The sequence below is a fragment of the Camelina sativa genome, chromosome 11, assembly GCF_030686135.1.
Source record: "Camelina sativa cultivar CO46 ecotype springtype chromosome 11, ASM3068613v1".
In the NCBI taxonomy this organism is placed as follows: domain Eukaryota; kingdom Viridiplantae; phylum Streptophyta; class Magnoliopsida; order Brassicales; family Brassicaceae; genus Camelina; species Camelina sativa.
In genome coordinates, this window is record NC_141890.1 from 34,535,742 (window position 1) to 34,555,832 (window position 20,091).

Here is a 20,091-nt window from a genome sequence, read left to right on the forward strand (position 1 = left end):
CTGCAACTCCCTTTCCCGGGACTCCAGCACCACCGACCGCACAATCCTGACGCAACAACCACATATTCATGACCGCTCCGGTCATAAAACCCTGACCCACTGGGCAACACCTCCAAACCCGAGATTAAACCACCAGCACTCTCTCGAGGTCTACATTCAGTCATTATGTTTATACTCACGTCCTAGGCATTGCTTGCTCCCAACTCTTCCACCCTTAGGTCGCAACCTTCGAGCCATACCGATCTCACTCTCAGACCACCGTCTTCGAGTTATACCGTCTCACTCTTGGACCATAATCCTCAAGATCTCGGTATCAGGGGAACTAATCATCCCCTCAGGGGAACATCATCCCCTCTGCCACTCTCGGAGCCCACAGCTCCTCGAGCTATCGGTATTCTGGGAAAAACCACCATCCCCCCAGGAGCAACAATCCTTAAAGACTATAAACAACTTTCGACCGAAGGTACTTCCCGTGGTACGAGTATAACATTACAATGTTACACCTACCCACTCAACTTCTAATTTCCAACTGGATTACCCACAGAGAAATATCTACTCCAACTGCATATGTCCATCTATCCGCCTCTCTAGGCTCGGTACCTCTCGCAAAGAATCTCGCACTGGTCATCTACCACTGCTCCATCCTCCTAACATAAGATGGAAAGTCTTCAACATCCGCAGCCCTCAGCTACACTCCGCCACATGTGGCACAACTGGAGCCTGCATTGGTACCCCTCTCGGTAACCGCTCCAACAGTACGCCAACAGATCCGCCAAGCGATCATCTCGACCCTGGGCTCCACCTGTTGTAACCCCACACCTGGATTCCCAGAATCCCCGGCACGCTCACCGGCTAACCCCCTCTGGTCCCTCCTGATACGCTTGCGACCCTATGATGTACCTCCTTGTGGAACTCTGGACCACACACTCGTTGGCCTCGGGAACCACCCGACCATGACCACGACCACGCCTATGTCCACGACCAGCAACTCAACCACCTTTAACCACTGATCTTCCAAGAACAGAGGCTAACAAGCATAGAACAAAAAACAACCACACAAAGAAACATAATAATAACTCACCGTGGAATCTCATTGAAGGCTCGAAGAGGATGTTCTAGGACTTCATGCCACACACAATTGACTAACTCACATAATCAATCAGGACATGCAATCCCAACATCAACAACAGAAACCTAGTGAACCCAAACCTAGAACCGTAAGGGCTCTGATACCAAACTGAAACGACCTGACCCATTTTTTAAAAAATAAATAATAAATAATAATAATAATAAATAAACTACAACTAGTGGTCCCATACCCACTAGCCACCTAACCACAAACACAACCAACAGCGGAATAACAAAAACCAATAACCAATAATATCCAATAATTAAATAATAATCAAATATGACAATACTCCAATATCAAACAACAGAAAACAAGGAACCAGCAACCTCGCAAGTTCTAAAGACCCAACTCTAGCAGCCTAACAATGCCAGACAACATCCAACCGAGTCCCTAGAACATCCTCCTCTTCATTGCCTTGATTCCACGATCACACTTGGCGTTTATCTGCACCACAAACACATATTGCAATGCATGAGTATTTAATAAACACTCAGTAAGGCAATCCTCCCATCTACTGAGCTATACACACAAGCAATAGAGTCATCTCTAACCATCAAACAACAATCAACAAACAACAAATAACAAACCAGGACTCTGCATCGACCGACACCAACATGCATCGACCGACACCCCATCGGGATGCATCGACCGACACAAGGGCTGCATCGACCGATGCAAGTTACACAAGCATCGACCGACACCCAAACTGCATCGACCGACGCATGCTCGACATAACACGAAAACCCTAGAGTTTTACGCGTCGTCCTCGCTCTTGCATCGACCGACGCAAGATATGCATCGACCGATGCAATGCCGAGCATCGTGTTTTCCCCAAAGCTTCTCGCCGGATCTTCGTTCCTACAACCACAAAACTCGATCCCAAGCCACAAGAAAGCTTCCTAACGTCCCAATTATCAATCGAACAAGTCTAACAACACACAACAAGAAATTTAGAGAACTCTCCAGCTTAGATAAGCCATGGTCCTGCACTTACCTTTGCCAAGAAGTTTCTGAACCTTAAACAATTAAGAACACGCTCCTAGGAAGCTCCTACAACGATCCCAGCTACAGATCTCTACAGGAAACACCTCCAAACACCCGGAATCACCAAGAACACTCAAGAACACTTTTTCTCCCTTCTTTTCTCTCAAAAACGGCCAAAGCCGTCTAATGAGACAAAAAGAACGACTTAAGGGTTTTCCTTTCCCTTCTGCCCAAAACGCAGCGTTTAACTTCAGTCAAAACGCAGGAAAAAGAGTTAGCATCGACCGACGCTCCTCCAGCATCGATCGATGCACATCCCAAACCGGGATTCCGGTTCGCGAACGCTACAAGAATAAAACAAATATACATTTATATAATACTATATGAGATGTTTAAAAATAATTTTTTAAAGTTTAAATTTGTCAAAATTTAAAATCTATTTAAATTTAACATCTTAAAGTAAAATAAAATGAAAAAATAATAATAAGTATTGGTGTTTTCTCACAATTTTTAACTCTATTTAAACCTTAGAAATATTAGGACACATTTCAATCCGTCTACCCCGCTTAATGGCCACCTAGCCTACGTAATAGCCATCGAGTCCGTTTAATGGTTGCTTAGATCATCAGTAATGGTTTATTCTACTTTTTTCTTTATAATAAAGAAATTCTATTAAGTAAGGGTCAGCTTTATATGGTCAGATCCTTAGGTAACAGCTCAATTCCCGAGACCAGTTTTAAATAAAGATATGTTCAAGGATCCTTCTTTTTAAATGAATCAGTTAATTGATTGACAGACAAACACTTGGCCTTTAGATATGTTCAATGAGCATTTTGATCTGCTAGATGTTGCATTGATAAGGACTATACCATTAGGAGGTTACCAAAAGGCTGATCTATTCAATCGGCATTTTACAAAAACTGGGATGTAGACAGTTAAGTCAGGCTACCACACGACATGTCTAGACGTAACACGGACTTTTTCGACATCTGGTTGTGGCTCGAAGATTACCTCTCTCCTGGCTAGTGTTTGGCGGCTTCGTTGTCCTCCCAAAATACAACATTTTATGTGGCAGATTTTATCTGGGTGTATTTCGGTTTTGGTAAATTTGGTACGACGTGGTATTGCTTGCGTCTTAGGATGTGTACGGTGTGGTGCTGATGAGGAAACAATAAATCATGCAATTTTTGTTTGTCCTCCAGTCCGACAGGTTTGGGCTTTAGCACACGTGTCGATGGGGGCAATTTCCTTTTGATGGATTCGGTGTATGCAAATGTTGATCATTTTTTAGGGCAGCAGAATACTGGGGCTCATGTTGCGGCTTTTCCTTGGCTTATGTGGTATATTTGGAAAGCAAGGAATGCACGCATTTTTGAAAACATTGTGGAGTGGCAAGAGGATATTGTTATGGTATCATAGGGTGAGGCATCAACGTGGCAGCAGGCTTAGGCAGAGGTCGATTTGGAGATCTATCCCCCCCTCCTCCGGCGGTTTCAGGACCACCGGTTAGGGTGGCTGCTTGTAACATCCGCGAACCAATTTGAGGTTTTTGGGGATGGGTGTCAATCGACACTATGGTAGTGTCGGTCGACACCAACAATTTATCGGTCGACCAGATCGATTCAGATTGTCAATTTTTGGTCGGTTAGTTTTTAGGACACCCTATAACCGGGTTATTTAAATCAAAAGTCGACCTAAGTCGTGGAAGAGAGTTGTTTTTTCGCCGTTTGAGAGAGAAAAAAAAGGAGACAAGTGTTCTTGAGAGGTTTAGAGAGATTGTGAGATTTCTGGGCTTGTTTTGAGAGATCTGTTCCTGCGGAGTGGTCGTTTTTGGGGTTAGAACTTCCTACAGAAGAGGTGAGTGCATGACCATGGCTGATCTAAGCCTGAGATTTCCTTTGTCTTGCTTGTTATGTGTTGTTTGTGGTGTTTTGTTGCTTATTATGGTTGCTACAGGGTTCCTACGGTTTATATGGCTTTTGGTCGAGTTTTGGACTGATTGTAGGTGAAGAGCACTACAAGAAAACAGGCAAATAACGACTGCACTATTAGTCACTATTTAGTCGCTAAACAGTGTGTTACGACTAAATAGCGACTAAACCAGTAGTCGTAAATCGAGAGCCGCTAAAATAAATAGTCGTAAAATTAGTCGCCAAATAGCGACTACATTAAGACTATTTTGCATATTCGTAAATTTAGTCGTAATGTAATTTAGTGAATAATTAACGACTAATTTACGATTATGTATTTTAAAAATATTTTATTTATACAGCATTATATATATACTATTTTAATAATAATAATATATATTTTTCTTAACTATTTATATACATATATATCAGTTATTGAATAACGGTTTGTTTTTGGAATGAATTGATAATAAAAATAATAAATACTATATTTATTATTATGAAACCATGATATTAAAAAAACTGTATTACAAAATAAAACTAAAACATAATTAAAAATAAGAATACATCACACTACTAAAAAAAGAAAGTAAATATTGGAGGTATCTTGGGGGAAATGCGGAAACATCAAGGGTTAATGTTTGAAGCGAGGGAAAAGGAGGTTGCTTTGCTTTTCCATATGAGAAGTCTTTTGCTTTTGAGATGAATGTTAAAGATTTTGACCTGAAGCAAACTGTAGAGACCGAGACAAGGAGAAAGGAAGCTGAGCAGATGGAAGCATCTCTTAAGGAACTTAAGGCGAGGGAGAATGAGCTCAGGTTGCTTAATGACACCATCAGAGAGAAATCAGCTGAACTAGAGAAGAAAGAAGTTTTCTTACATATACCTAACTGGATTTAACAAGCACAAACGAGGGAGAATGAGCTCAGGCTGCTTACATACCTTGAAGCGAGGGAGAATGAGCTCTGGTTGCTCACATATATGGTCACATGAATTCTCTTATGAACTGGATTCCCTTGGACTAAGCTCAAGCAAATATACCTTAGCCTTGGAGTGCCCAACATGAGAAGGACGGAATATAAATTGCCTATTCAGGTTACTGACTTCAATAGTGTCCATGTCAATCTGTAACACAAGGGAATCCTAACTGTTAGAAGCGAAAACTGATTTATGTAGCTCCTTGACAGGTTGAATACAACGAAGGGTGCTCCATTGGTTTAAACATGAGAGCCCTTGAGCATGGTGACCATGAGCATCCTTGCAACGAACAGACAAAAGAACATGACCTCGCAGGTTCTACAACAAGATTCAGATTTTTGCAGGACCCAAATTAATATAGCTCAAATCTATGATTCTACTCACCTTAACATAATCATCACAGAACACAAATCAATCAACAGAGCTATAAACCTAATTATATATCTGATGAATAGAAAAATGGAGAGGAATAAGAAGAAGAATTTGCACATGCGAAAGCAAGTAATCAACTTTAACTCATTTGAACCCTAAAATATATCTGAAAATATGGAAGGTAAGGAAAAAATAACAGAGAGCACCTTTCCGGTGGCGCAACCGAAGCCGCAAAATTCAGAGCGGTCAACATCGTATTTACGAGCTTTGCTCTCGGTGTCATTAAGGGGAGGCTGAACTTGGGCTAGCATCAGGTAATTGGGTTTGTTCTTGGAAGTAGTCTTTACGGGTAGGTTCTCACGTTCAGGGGATCATTCGACAATGAATGAAGGCCACTCCAGAGCGTGAGTAATGACGAGATCTGAGATCCGCAAAAAATCTTTGGTACCAATTCTAAAAAATTGAGAGGATGAAAACAACAACAAGATGAAGATCAAATAGAATGAAGCACAATGGGCAGAGGAGAGAAAGGAGAAAGAAGAGAAAGTTAATCGGCCAAAGAGACAAAGGAGAAAGAAGAGAAGGGGAGAAAGTTAATCCCTCGGTGAAGGAGACGAAAGAGAAAGAAGAGCAGGAAGAAACCTTGTTGGTTAAGGGTTTGGGTATAAGGTTTAGGGTTAAGATTTAAGATTTGGGAAAGTTTTGGAAAATAAGATTTTTTTAAGTATTAAAGCTTGGTTTTATGTATATATAAGAATAGTTATGTTTTAGTTTTATGGTTTATGAAATAATTTCTAAGATTAAGGTTTCAATTGGTGACCACATTTTAGGAAAAGAACGAGGAGAAATGTGATATTCCTCTTTACTTCACAATTTTTTTACCATTTGATAGTAATAATTTTTCCTTTACATTCCTTTATATTCTAAAAAAAATAAGGAACAATAAAACAAAAATGTTCCTCCCCAAAATTGATGAGGAACAAATGGAACAGAAAAAAAGAACAAATATTAAAATTCGTTTTTATATTTTAAAAGAAATAAAAAAAATAAGTTTATTAATAATTTTCAATTTTCATATTTTCATATTGTATTGACAGAAAAAATAATTTTGATATGAATTTCATGTTAAACTAATCTTAAGGCTATTTGAAAAGCATATATGAATAGTAAAATAAATTTAAGAGAATCATGTATATATTGTAAACTCTATTTTAGAGTCAAAACTCTAATATAGAGCAACAATTGCTCCAACTCTACTCTATATTTTACTTTAAAATACAGAAAATGATAGGATTGCTCTATATATAGAGCAACTCTATTTTCACCTCTATTTTTTATACTAACTCTATTTTCAACTCTAAAATAGAGTAATACATTGGAGGAAAACAATGCTCTATTTTAGAGTTGCTCTATTTTAGAGGAAAAAATAGAGTAACACATTGGAGATGGTATAAAAATATTTTAAATTACCTTTAAAATTGTATTGTAAAAATTAATTTACAAAATTTAAAATTTAAAAAGAATTTTGAAAAAATTCAATGGCGATGGCGATGGCGATCGCGATTAGATCTGGTTTTTAACCGATGGGTTCCGATGAGTTTGGGAGATGGAGAGAGGGTCTCTTTCGTTCTCCGGTGAGTGAGGGTTATTCGGGTCAGATTGGAAATCTGATTCTGATTGTTAAAGGGGAGTTTATGCTGGTTTTGGTTCCTTGTTTTTCGAGAGGTGACTCGATGCAATCGGATCCTTCAGATTTGGTCTGGCTGGTTTTGTCGATCTGCTTTTGGACTACTGAATGGATTGAGATTGTGGTTTTGATTTTGGATCCTGCTTGGGATTTTTTGGCTTTTATTTTGGAGATATCGATTCGCTGTTGGGGTAAGGGTGGGATTGTGATTGAGACTTCGGGTTTGGATACTGATTGGGAATCTTTGGTATTTATGTTGAAGATATCGATCGGATGTTTTCTGGTAAGGATTATTTGGTTACAGTGCTATGGAAAGTTTGATTTCTATTCTCTAATGCTTTCGGGATGTGGATTTGATTTACCAAAGATCCTCGGGTGTAGTTTTGGAATCCTATTGATTGGAATATCTCATCATTTGGGTCGAGGTAACAGTATTGAGTTCTGGGTATTTATTTGGTGTCTGCGACTCATCTGTTTCATCCGTATTCCATTTTTCTGCATCTTTCTCTGTTCTGTCTTTGGTGACTTACGGTGTGCTGTGTTACGAAGACTCTGGTTTCTGAGGCTTGTGTCTTGCTTAATGGCTCAATCAGCGCTTATTAAGGGGAAGGCTTCTTTGGTGCGTACAGAAGTGGTGCAAATATCTAACTCGGTGATGGCTCAGAGGATTCAGCAGTTCTCTCTCACCCTCATAGGGAGATTGATGAATCCATCGGTTCAGCGGATAGAGTCTTTTGGTGACCACCTTACCTAAGATTTGGAAGCTTGAAGATAAAGTGGTTGGAGCTGATTTGGGTCAAGGTACCTTTCAGTTTAACTTTGTTGAAGAGTCTGATTTACAAGGGGTTTTACAAAACGGGCCTTATCACTTTGATGGTTGGATGCTCTCTTTGGTTAAGTGGGAGCCAATCGTTTCGTCCACCTCTCCTTCCGCCATCAACTTCTGGGTGAGAGTTACTGGAATTCCAATGCATCTTTGGGAGATTGCTACTTTTGAGGCTATTGGTAAGAAGATTGGTATTATTCGAGATATTGATGAAGAAACGGGCAGTGTTTGTGTTACTGTTAATGGTTACAACCCTCTCCTTTTCAAGTTGCTTGTGCCGTTTGCTACTGGAGATGAAGTGGTGGTGTCTCTCGATTATGAGAAACTCATAGGTTAATGTGAAAATTGCTCTCGCCTTACCCATGATGAGCGAGACTGTCCAGAACTTAACAAGTTAGTTGGAATTCAGGCCTTTGAGAGTCAAGTGGATAAACGTGGTGTTCAGCAGCAACAGCAAGGATTTGTGAAACAAGGGGCCCCTTACAACGATGGTGGTTGGGAGAAGCCCAGGAAGTTTGCCAAGAGAGCCTTGGACTTCCAAAATCATGATTCGGCTACTGGTGTGGGTAGTTCCAGAGTTGTTCATCAGGAACGTCATCTTGGCTCAGTTCGGGATCAGAAACGTTCTTATTGTGCGGTAGCGCGGGTTTCAGGTGATAAGCGTGAGGCTCAGAGAGCCCCGGGGGGTTTTTTGGAGCATGCCAGTTCTATTCCTATTAAGCGCAAGGCGTCAGGGGGAGTGTGGCCGAAGCCGTTATATAAGGTTAAAAGTGGTCCCTATGAGAAGCAGGTGCGAGAGGGATATGGTGAAGGTTCTGTAATCGCTGATCCGGATATAGAGATGGAGAGTTCTCCTGCTCACGGGGCTGGTAAGGATTTGGTTGGTTCGGACTTTGACGAAGCCAATGATGATCTATTAGAGGAGGGTGAAGCCACGCATGGTAATAGTCAGGAGGAGGGTGAGGCTGAGTCTGGACAAAAGAAGGCGTTGGTGGTAGGTATGGGGTCGGACAGTGTTGTTTCCACTGAGGATGCGCTGAAAGGTATGCCTCCACCATTATTATCGACTGCTTTGGATGTGAATGTTATTCGTTCTGCCTTAAAAGAGGTTTCTTTAGATCGTAAGGAGTCTGTGGCTTCAAGGAGGACTAATGCTCAGGCTAAGAAACTAGTTCGAAAACCTGGTGTGATTTTAGCTTCTCCTGGCAAACGTTTGCTTGCTAAAGCTTTCTCTAAACCTGCAGGTGAAGGTAGTAAACAGAAAGGGACGGGGAATCAAAGGAACTTGGGCGTGGATGGCAAATTAGCGGGAACTGGAGGAAGAGCAGTTAAGAAGGGGATGGTGGCTCTTCCGAAACCACCGGCCCAAACGTGAAAATCATGAGTTGGAACTGTCAGGGCATAGGGGTGGATCTGACAGAGAACTATTTGGGGGATTTATGGAGGACACATCGTCCAGATATTTTATTTTTATCAGAAACAAAAAAATGTTTTTCTTATTTACAAAAGTTTCAGAATAAATTTGGTTATGAAAAATTATATTCGGTTGATCCCTGCGGTTCCCGTGGTGGTTTGGCTGTTTTTTATATGAATGAGATACAACTTTCTATTTTGTATGAGAGTAATCGTTTAATTGATGCTCAAGCTTCTTTTGGACAGCAGTTGGTTTTTTTATCTTTTGTTTATGGGGATCCGGTTCCTCAACAAAGACAAAAAGTGTGGGATAAGTTAATTGATATTGGTGAATACCGAATTGATCCATGGTGTATGATCGGTGATTTTAATGAACTTGTTGGGAATCATGAGAAATTAGGCGGGGCTTTGAGACCAGCCTCTTCCTTTGTTCCTTTTTCCTCGATGATCCGCAATTGTGGAATGTTAGAATTTCCATGCTATGGCGAGCAACTTTCATGGAGAGGTAATAGACGGAATAATCAGATTGTTCGATGTAGGTTGGATCGGGCACTAGGTAATGAGGACTGGCACGGATTATTTCCACATTCAAAGGTTGATTATTTAGAGATGATTGGCTCTGATCATAGTCCTATATTGGCTTCCTGTTTTAAAACGGATTTGAGGAGACATCGACAGTTCTGTTTTGATAATCGTTGGCTTGGAAAAGATGGTCTGGCTGGAGCGGTTGAGACAGGGTGGAATCGCACTAAGAATTTTTGAATTCTAGTTTTCGTGGATAAATTGAGAAACTGTCAAAATTCGATCTCTTGATGGCAGAAGAATAGTGTTGTTACTGGGCCTTCGGTTATCTCCTCTCTGAAGGCGGCTTTACAGGAGGCTAAAATGGATGATTCGATTTCGCAGGAGGAAATCTGCAGTATTGAACGGAAACTGAAGGAGGCTTATTGGGATGAGGAAGTTTATTGGCAATAGAAAAGTAGGAAGTTTTGGTTACGGGTGGGCGACAAAAATACAAAGTTCTTTCATGCCTCTACGAAACAGAGGAGGGTGAGAAATAGGATTACTGGTCTCTACGGGCCTGATGATATCTGGACGGAGTCGGACTTGGGTATAGAGGAAATTGCTTCAAATTATTTCGTGGACCTTTTTAAACGGTCTGATATTAGGGGTGTATCACAGATGCTTCAGGAAGTTCCTCATTCCATTACAGATAGCATGAATAGGTCTCTCACCAAGGAGATTACAGAATCAGAGATTCGCAAAGCTCTATTTGCTATGCATCCTGAGAAGACACCAGGACCTGATGGGATGACGGCTCTGTTTTTTTAGAGGTTTTGGTCATCTCTCAAAGGAGATTTGGTGATTCTGGTAAAGGAATTTTTCCGGACTGATCGTTTCGATCCTCGGTTAAATGCGACAAATATTTGTCTCATCCCTAAGACGGATAGGCCTGAACGGATGACAGAATTTAGGCCGATTAGCCTCTGTAATGTGTGCTATAAGATCATCTCTAAAGTATTGTGTTTCCGGCTTAAGCGGTTCCTCCCATCTCTTGTTTTAGAAACCCAATCGGCTTTTGTTTCTGGTCGTCTTATTACAGATAATATTCTGGTGGCCCAGGAAATGTTTCATGGCTTAAATACAAATCCACGATGTAAATCGGAGTTTTTAGCCTTTAAAACGGATATGAGTAAGGCATATGACCGGGTCGAGTGGGATTTCTTGGAGGCGGTCATGTTAGCGATGGGATTTGATAGGAAATGGATATCCTGGATTATGTGGTGTGTTTCCTCTGTCTCGTATCAGGTTCTTATAAATGGTCAACCCAAGGGGTTTATTAAGCCACAGAGAGGGCTTCGTCAGGGAGATCCTTTATCTCCTTATTTGTTTATTTTATGCATGGAGGTCTTAATTGCTAATATTAAGAAAGCAGAAAGAGAGCAGAGGATTACGGGTATCAAGTTAGCTCAGGACTGCCCCACTATCTCACATCTACTGTTTGCAGATGATAGTCTGTTTTTCTGTAAGGCGGTCGCAGCTGAATGCACTATGGTTATGGACATTATTGGTGATTACGGGAAAGCGTCGGGTCAGGAGGTTAACTTGGAAAAGTCTTCCATTATGTTTGGGAAAAACGTTTCCCCTGAAGTAAGATCTCAGTTACTTTCTGTAATGGGTATCACCAAAGAAGGCGGTATGGGTTCGTATTCGGGTATTCCTGAAAATCTACAGGGTTCAAGAACCAAGGTTTTTAGTTACGTTAATAAGCGTTTAGATGATCGGGTGAATGGTTGGTCTGCGAAGTATCTCTCAAAAGGTGGCAAGGAAGTTATGATTAAATCGGTGGCTTTGGCTCTCCCAAACCATGTTATGTCTTGTTACAAATTGCCAGCGGAATTAACGTCTAATTTAACAAGTGCTATCTCAAAATTTTGGTGGAAGTCCAACGATAAGGCAAGAGGCTTACAATAGGTCGCGTGGGATAAATTGTGTAAGGATAAATGTGATGGCGGTTTATGTTTTCGTGCTCTGGAAAAATTTAATGACGCAATGTTGGCTAAACAATATTGGCGATTGATTCATTATCCAACATCTTTGATGGCTAGGGTTATGAAAGGTAGATATTTTTGGAAGAAACACCCTCTACAGGCTAAGAAGCCTTACTCCCCTTCATTTGCTTGGAGGAGTATTTTCTCAACTAAAGGTTTGGTGGAACATGGATCAAGATGGGCAATAGGCTCCGGTTGTGAGGTTTCAGTATGGCGAGACCCGTGGATTCCGGATATTCAGCCTAGATCAGCAAACGGTCGTGGTAGATGGTTACATCCCAACCTAATGGTTAATCATTTGATTAACCCAAATACGAAGGAATGGCATATGCCAATCCTCGAGGAGTACATGGATCCGGCGGATATCCCACTCATTTTATCGATAAAGATCAGTAAATCGTTTAAACCAGATCAATTGATTTGGCATTATTCTAGATCAGGGAGGTATACGGTCAAATCTGGCTACCGTCAAGCACGTGCTTTAATTAAAGAAGTCGAATATGGACCGACGTGCACGGATCTTAGGGCACAGGCTTGGAATCTCGAGGTTCCCTTGAAAATTCAGCATTTTTTTTGGCAAATAGCCTCCGGGTCCCTTCCGGTGTTGGAACGCCTGGCTTATAGGGGAGTTCGGTGCGATCCCCTCTGTCTAAGATGTGGTCTAGCGGGTGAGTCTATTAATCATGTCCTTTTTTAGTGTCCCCGATCACGTCGGATTTGGGAATTATTTTCACAGGATTTATGTCGGGAAGGTTTTCCCTATAATTCTGTTTTCACGAATTTAGATTTCATTTTCTAGAGGGTGTCGTCCCTGTCGCTTGCCTCAGGCTTAAGTTTTAGTTTACCGTGGCTTGTCTGGTCAATCTGGAAAGATAGGAATAAGAAAGTTTATCAGGGTATTGAGGCTGAGTCGGTTGAAGTTATTAATCAGGCGATATCTGATAAGCTGTTATGGGAGGAGGTGAAATCCTTTAATTCGATTTCTCTACATCCCTCATCTTTGGAGGAGCGGGATCCCGGTCCCCGATGCCAGGTCGATGGTTCTTGGAAAGCTTCGGATCCAGTGGAAGGTTTAGGTTGGTGGCTAAGTAATGGTGAGGATACAACGATACTTTTAGGCGCACGAAGTCAGCGACGTAGTCCTTCACCCGTATACTCGGAGCTTCAGGCGTTGATTTAGGCGATGGAGTCCATAGTGGCGTCAAGGATAGATTGTCAGAACTTCGAGACGGATTGCGCAGAATTAGTGGCGATGGTGCAATCTCCTGAAGAATGGCCCGCTTTCTCCAATGTATTGGACGACTTCAGCTTGCTACGTTCATCCTTTCCTTCCTTCAAGCTATCGAGGATTCCGCGCACAGATAATGTACGGGCAGATTGCCTTGCCCGATCTTCAAGATCTTTACTTTATGTGTTTTCTTTTGTAAACTCTTTCCCTCCGGTTTGGGCAACCAACTCGGGGGTTATCTTTTAATTTAATGTTTGGTTGACAAAAAAAAAATAATAATTAAAATTTAATTTATAAATTTGTTTTTAAAATAAAAATGTAAAATTCATTGTATATACATTAGAAGTAGTATTTGTATTATTATTGAATTTGATTTATTTAATATTTAATATATTTAAAAATATATTTTTATTATTTGGTACCATTTACTATTTAGTTCATTCTCTGCAGATTTTCTTTTCATTCCTCAAAAAATGTTTATTCCATTCCGCATTGTTCTTTTTATTCCTTTTCTTTTTGTTCTTCTAATGGTTATCGGTAGGAGCTTAAGAACTGAATGTTCAAGATTTAAACTTTAAGTTTATGATTTAGGTTTTAGAGTTTGGTTAAGGGTTTGGAGTTAACTTTTGAAAATTTTGATTTTCTTATATAGCGATGGATATACGACTTATTGGCAACCTTTACCATGAGTCACATTTTAGTCGCTAAATTAGCGACTATTTAACAACTACATGTTCCGTTATGCAATATATTCATAAAGTAGTCGTTAAATTACGACTAAATTACCGACTACTGTAAGTAGTCGCAAAGTAGCGACTATTATACGACTAAATTTTTGTGGTCGTAAAATTGTCGCCAAATACTCGCTAAAAATAGAGACTCGCCAATTGTAATCAGAAAAATTATGTTTTCATGTAGTGGAGAAGCGAGATTCGACTCTCGGCTTCGAGCAGATCGCGTCTGCGGAGTCAGTGTCGATTGACACCAAAGAGCATTATCAATCGAAACTGTGAGGTAGTGTCGGTCGAAACCAATAGCCTGTGTCGGTCGACACTGGGCTGGTGTCGGTCGACACCTCCCTTCCAGTGAACGAATGATACTTGTTTCCCTGGTTTGTGTGTTTGTTGGTTGATTGTTTGACATTGGAACCTCAGTTGCTTGTGTGTATAGCCCAGTAGATGGGAGCATTGCCTCACTGAGTGTTTATAAAATACTCATGAATCTCAATTTATGTTTGTGGTGCAGGTAAAGGCAAAGTGTGATCGTGGAATCAAGGCAATGTATGGCTTCTGTTAGGTTTCTAGAGTTGAGTCCTTGAAATATTGTCTAGGATTGTTGTTTCATTGAGTTATGTTGGATTGGTTTATTTTTTTAATTGTTATGAGTTAATACTAGTTATTTGATTATTATATATTCATTGGTTTAATGGTATTGTTTTATGTTATCTACGGTGGTGTGTTTGTTGTTAGGTACCTAGTGGGTATAGGACAACCGGTTTAGATTATTATTATTATTATTATTATTATTATTATTACAAAAAAAAACGGGTCGGATCGTTTCACTGCTGCTACCCTCTCTATGGTTTTTTCGGATTATCGCTGCTTTATAGATGGATCTTGGAAAGTAGGTGACCCATTTGCAAGCGCCGAATGGTTTGTACCTCGTTCCAGATTGCGTCGTCGATTGTGGGAGCCATGAATTTCCGACAAAGTCTATCTCCCTTACATGCTGAAGTTAAAGTTTTCATTTGGGCGATGCGCTGCATGATCGGCCATGATTTCAGAGATGTGGCTTTCTATACAGACTGTTCAGACTTGGTGAAGATGGTGTATTCTCCTTCAGACTGTCCAGCTTTCTCGGCGTACCTTGACGACATCAAGCTTGATAAGGAAGAATTTCCATCTTTCTCTTAAACTTTAATTTATAGAACTACTAATGTAAGTGTGGATTCTTTGGCATGTCAAGCGCGTACTTCTCCGCACCATGTTTTGTTTGTAAACAATTTCCCACCCAATTGGCTCGTTTGAGCTGATCTTTGGTTGACAAGAAAAAAAAAAGAAAAAAAAATAAAGAAATTCTATAATAGAGGTGAGTTTTACTCCAACCCACCTCTTATAACATCCCGAACCGAATTTTGGTGGGTGTCGATCGACACCACTAAATTGGTGGTTGTTTGGTTTGTTTCAAAATCGATCGGTTTAGCTTGGTTTAGTTTGGAAACCATAAGTCTCGTTTTAAAAGGCACGAACAGCCTATTTTCTGAGGGAGGTGGTCTTTGGTCGCTTCTAGGAGAGAAGGAGAAAGAGAGACGGAGATTACAAGTTTGATCCTAAGAGCAAAGGGAGTCTTGAGGAGGGTTAAGAGGAGTAGAGGGATCTGTTTTGGTGGTTCTAGAGGAGAGCAGGAGAGAGAGTTGTGGTGCTCACACTTGGAAGGGAGGAGAAAGGAGATCCATCCTCTTCATGTGTAAGGAGAAGGATGTGATTACTTGGTTGTGGATTAGGAGAGTCAAGGAGGTTTTCTTATGGCTGTTATTCAGGCTTTGAGCGTGATTTCTGGGTTGGTGTCGTTCGACACCATTGTGGTGTCGGTCGACACCAACACTTGCAGATGGGCTGCGCGGACTGGTTCGAGATGGCTACTTTGGAGCAACGTTTGGAGGATGAAACGGAGTCCGATTTGGCTGAAATTTGGTGGGGAGCTTCGTGGTGGTATAGGCTTCATATCCAACGGTGATTTTTTGAAATTAACAGTTGGTTTGTGATTTAATCAAGTGTTTGTATTGTGGTATGACATAGACGGTTTTGTGGTATGGTTGGGATGTCGAGTGACACCAAGGTGGTGATGCCATGGGCGTCGGTGTCGACCGACACTAGGAGAGTGTCGATCGACACCATGTGTGTTGGTTCATAAATGGTGCGATGGGTGACGTTCGACACCAGGTGGAGGTGTTGTTCAACCCTAGAGGAGTTGATAGTGAATTGGAGTATTCGTGGGGAAGTGTTGTCCGTGGCTGGACGGAATCAAATATTCCAGCCCACCTCTCTTGTTACTCGGTCGCTAGGGATGGTTGGTTGTGCGACTCAGTAAATAGATGGGGTGGGGTTTGGTGTATTTGTGAGAGTTTTTGTAAGGAGCGATTTCTACGCTGGTTGTCTCGTCAAAATTATGGGGTTCCGACGAGAACGTTTATCGTGGATTCTGTGTGAGGATTGGGAATCCGCGTGCGGTCGTTTCACTTCTATTCTCATCTCTAAAATAGAGAGTGCTATTTTTTCTCTATATATATATAAAAACTCTATTGTTTTCCTCTATAAATATAGTTATCTCTATTTTAGAGGTGAAAATAGAGATGGATTGGAATAAATTTGCCTTTAAAATAGATTGCTATATTTTTTTCTATTTATAAAGAAAAAAATATAAATAGATTGGAGATGCTCAAGACATCTCAAACTCCTCTCTCTATTTTAGAATCAAAAGTCTATTATAGAACAACATTTACTCCAGATTGCACTATATATTTTTTTTACTTCTATATTTTATATTAACTCAATGTTTTATTTCCAAATTACTCTATTTTAGAAGAAAAGATAAAAATATATATTAGAGATGGTATTAATTTACCAAATCTATCCCACCAATTAATAAAACCGATTTAAATAAAATTGAAGCAGTGTAGGACCTAGACCTTGGCAACACCGAGACAACCGCCTACCTCGTTTTCTTAAACAACGGTCATAGCATATAGTTTTAAAGACTAATTTTGCCGTGTTTAATTTATTTTTCACAATAGTTTTAAAGACTAACTAGAATTGGATCCGTGCTAGAGCACGGATTAATATTTATTTTATTGATTTTATAATTTTTATTTAAAGTGTTATATATTTGATTGATTTATTAGTTTAATTTTTTTTTTTTGCTCAAACACTATCACATGAAATCATATGTTGAATATAACTTATGAAAATAACATCTATTTTGTAAGATCTATTCTAGTAGATCTAGATTTTGACCCGCGGTACACTGCAGTTTAAGTTATTTGATAAAAATATTAATTCTGTTTGTTAATTTATTTGATTTGTTTAGTTTTTAAAATTATATATTGTATTTTGATTGTTAATTATATGACTTAACCTACACTATACCGCATATTAATTATTTTGTTACAGTATTAATTAATCGATTTAATTAGATACGTCTATTAATCTAATATTCATATTGTTAACAAAATAATGAGATGATATTTTATCCATGTAGCACTGAATTAATGACATTTTAAGTTTCTATTAATATCTAGTCAAACATGCTAGCCATATAACCGTCGTGTGATATTTTAATTCGTTGTACACCGCAGAAAAAAATTCATAAAAATCTAAATATATTTTTAAAATTTACAATATTTTAATAAAGTTTCTTTTTTTAGAAACTAGATAATATCCCGCGCAAATGCGCGGATTGTTGTATAATATAATATATTAATTAATTTAAATTTATTTGATAATCATATAAAAAAACTTAATAAATTAATTTAAATGTCATTAACATTTTTGACACTTTTATTTATTCAAATCATACAATATCAAAATATATAACTTATTTTTTATTGTTCAACTTTGATAATAATTTTCATTAGTATTTTTAAGCATTTGAGGTAATAAAATATTATTAATAATAAAAACGAAATTTTACTATGTGATTTAAATATATAATTTATTTTTTTCATATAAGCTAACACATAACCTAAAGTATTTAATAATTAAAAGCTAAACTATTTTGAAAGTAAAAAATACATATTTCCTATAAAATCATATGTAGTGCATTCAAAGATTTAAAATACGATAAAAAAATCTTTTATATATTCTCCTTAATTTAAGAATCTTAAATTAAGATATATTGCTAGGTTTAGTTATAATTTTTAATTCTTATAATTAAAAGCTAGATAGAAAATAATAAATCAATTTTTTTTATATAGAAAAATCTTTAAAGTACATATTTTAATTAAATAAAAAATAGTGATTTTTATATCATTATATGTTGAATCACAAACTGAATATAATGATTATTATTCTAAAATAAATGTATTACAATTTTGTTGGATGTAAGTGAAAGTTAAGAAAAATTGATTTGATAATTATATTACAATTTGTTTTATATTCCCCTTAATTTAAGTTATATTGCTAGGCTTAGTTTCAATTTTTCATCCTTGTAGTAAAAGGTAGAAAGAAAATAAATATCAAATTGTTTTTTTATATAGCAAAATCCTTAAAGTGCATATTTGAATTAAATTAAAAAATTATGACTTTTATATAATTATATGTTGAATCAGAGACGAAATATAATGATGAGTGTTCTAAAATATATTTATTACAATTTTGTTGGAGGTAAGAGAGAGGTAAAAAAAAAATTGATTTGATAATTATATTACAAAAAGTTCCTTCATGAGAACATTTCAAATTTTAAGAATAAAATAAATATACATGAATTTGTAAGAACTAATCAAACATCTAAAGTAAAGACTTAAGATGTTTTCTTTAGCTTGATTCTCTTATTATGAGATGGTTATAACCAAAATATTATTATGGTCATCAAAAATTTATTATACATGTTAGAATACATATGTATTCTAAATCAAAAAAATATAAGAAAACAAAGAAGAAAAGGAGAAGTACATAAAACAAAGAAACATTAAAATTCAAAACAATGTAAAATATATAGTAAACAAAAAATATAATCAAACTCTTATTTGGGTTTGCAAGAACATTATAACAAATAAAGAAAATATTTAGGATTTGGGATATGGTGGAGGAGGATGTGAGAATGGTGTTCTTTATAGGATAAAAAGTGGTGGAAGTTATATTTCTAAAATAATTAAATTAGAAAAGTTACAATTATAATTAATAGTGTGTTTAAATGAAAATGAATGGAGGAGAAAAAGTCAATTCACAATTTATGTAATTTCAGTTATAATTTAGTAGTAAAAAATGAATTTAAAGTATGCATTAATGTATATAATAAAATGTGTTGTTTAATTAAAAATAAGTATTAAATTTTTAAAATTAAATGTCAAATGGACTAATAAGGACATTTAAGTTATATTGCTAGGCTTAGTTTTAATTTTTCATCCTTGTAGTAAAAGCTAGAAAGAACATAAATATCAAATTGCTTTTTTATATAGCAAAATCCTTAAAGTGCATATTTGAATTAAATTTAAAAATAATGACTTTTATATAATTATATGTTGAATCACAGACTAAATATAATGATGAGTATTCTAAAATATATTTATTACAATTTTGTTGGAGGTAAGAGGTAAAAAAAATGACTTGATAATTATATTACAAAAATTTCCTTCATGAGAACATTTCAAATTTTAAGAATAAAATAAATATACATGAATTTGTAAGAACTAATCATATATAAAAATATGAATAGATTAGAAAGGCAAGAAATATAAAAGAAATATTTTATTTTTTTATATAAATAAAATAAAAATTGTAAACCATGTTAAATATAGATAATACTTTCTAAATTAAAATATATAATCAAACTCTTACAACATATATGAGATATAACAACATTTGATATTGGTGGGAGAGGAGGAGATTTTATTTTCAGTTATAATTTTATTTTAATGTGTGAGTTAAATGTATTGTATTAATTGGTCTTAAATATTGTTTAAAACAATTAAACAATTAGAAAGTTAATAAAAAAATTAGAAAGCATTAAATAAAAATCAACCAATAAGGAGAGACCAAAACCTTACTTTTATGTATATGATTGAACTACTTATAATATTTGAACTTTTTATAAAGTTTAAATATTATTAATATCTTAAACAGTTATAAAAATAAATGTTTTAATAATTGAAATATTAATAATCTTTAAAGTTTTTAAAAAGTTCATAAAATAATGAGATGATATTTTACCCGCGTAGCACCGAATTAACGATATTTTAATTTTCTATTAATATCAACTCAAACATGTCCTGCCATATAACCCGTCATGTGATATT

General features: G+C 37.2%; 2 protein-coding genes and 1 long non-coding RNA gene across 3 annotated transcripts; 2 read left to right on the plus strand and 1 right to left on the minus strand.

Annotated features, from left to right (window-relative positions):
- Positions 1-4,506: 4,506 nt before the first annotated feature.
- Positions 4,507-6,083, minus strand: LOC147934803 (uncharacterized). Its single transcript, XR_015573212.1, has 3 exons — positions 5,580-6,083; positions 4,966-5,148; positions 4,507-4,878 (listed from the first exon to the last, which is right to left on the minus strand). It is a non-coding gene; the product is annotated as an uncharacterized LOC147934803 (long non-coding RNA).
- Positions 6,084-9,473: 3,390 nt separating this feature from the next.
- LOC147934804 (uncharacterized) lies at positions 9,474-10,631 on the plus strand. Its single transcript, XM_087472803.1, has 3 exons — positions 9,474-10,025; positions 10,119-10,259; positions 10,344-10,631. Exons 1-3 carry the CDS (start codon positions 9,474-9,476, stop codon positions 10,629-10,631), a joined length of 981 nt encoding a protein of 326 aa, XP_087328929.1.
- Positions 10,632-11,900: 1,269 nt separating this feature from the next.
- LOC147934805 (uncharacterized) lies at positions 11,901-13,031 on the plus strand. The gene is made up of 2 exons (XM_087472804.1): positions 11,901-12,519; positions 12,679-13,031. Exons 1-2 carry the CDS (start codon positions 11,901-11,903, stop codon positions 13,029-13,031), a joined length of 972 nt encoding a protein of 323 aa, XP_087328930.1.
- The last annotated feature ends 7,060 nt before the right edge of the window (positions 13,032-20,091 follow it).

What these genes read in the sequence shown, in the direction of transcription:
- LOC147934804 (XM_087472803.1), top strand. Translation starts at nt 9,474, where the DNA reads ATGAATGAGATACAACTTTCTATTTTGTATGAGAGTAATCGTTTAATT. An exon ending in AAGATGGTCTGGCTGGAGCG is followed by an intron (nt 10,026 to 10,118) that starts GTTGAGACAGGG and finishes TCTTGATGGCAG; the next exon opens with AAGAATAGTGTTGTTACTGG. An exon ending in AGGCTTATTGGGATGAGGAA is followed by an intron (nt 10,260 to 10,343) that starts GTTTATTGGCAA and finishes TCTACGAAACAG; the next exon opens with AGGAGGGTGAGAAATAGGAT.
- LOC147934805 (XM_087472804.1), top strand. Translation starts at nt 11,901, where the DNA reads ATGGCTAGGGTTATGAAAGGTAGATATTTTTGGAAGAAACACCCTCTA. An exon ending in TCTAAGATGTGGTCTAGCGG is followed by an intron (nt 12,520 to 12,678) that starts GTGAGTCTATTA and finishes CGCTTGCCTCAG; the next exon opens with GCTTAAGTTTTAGTTTACCG.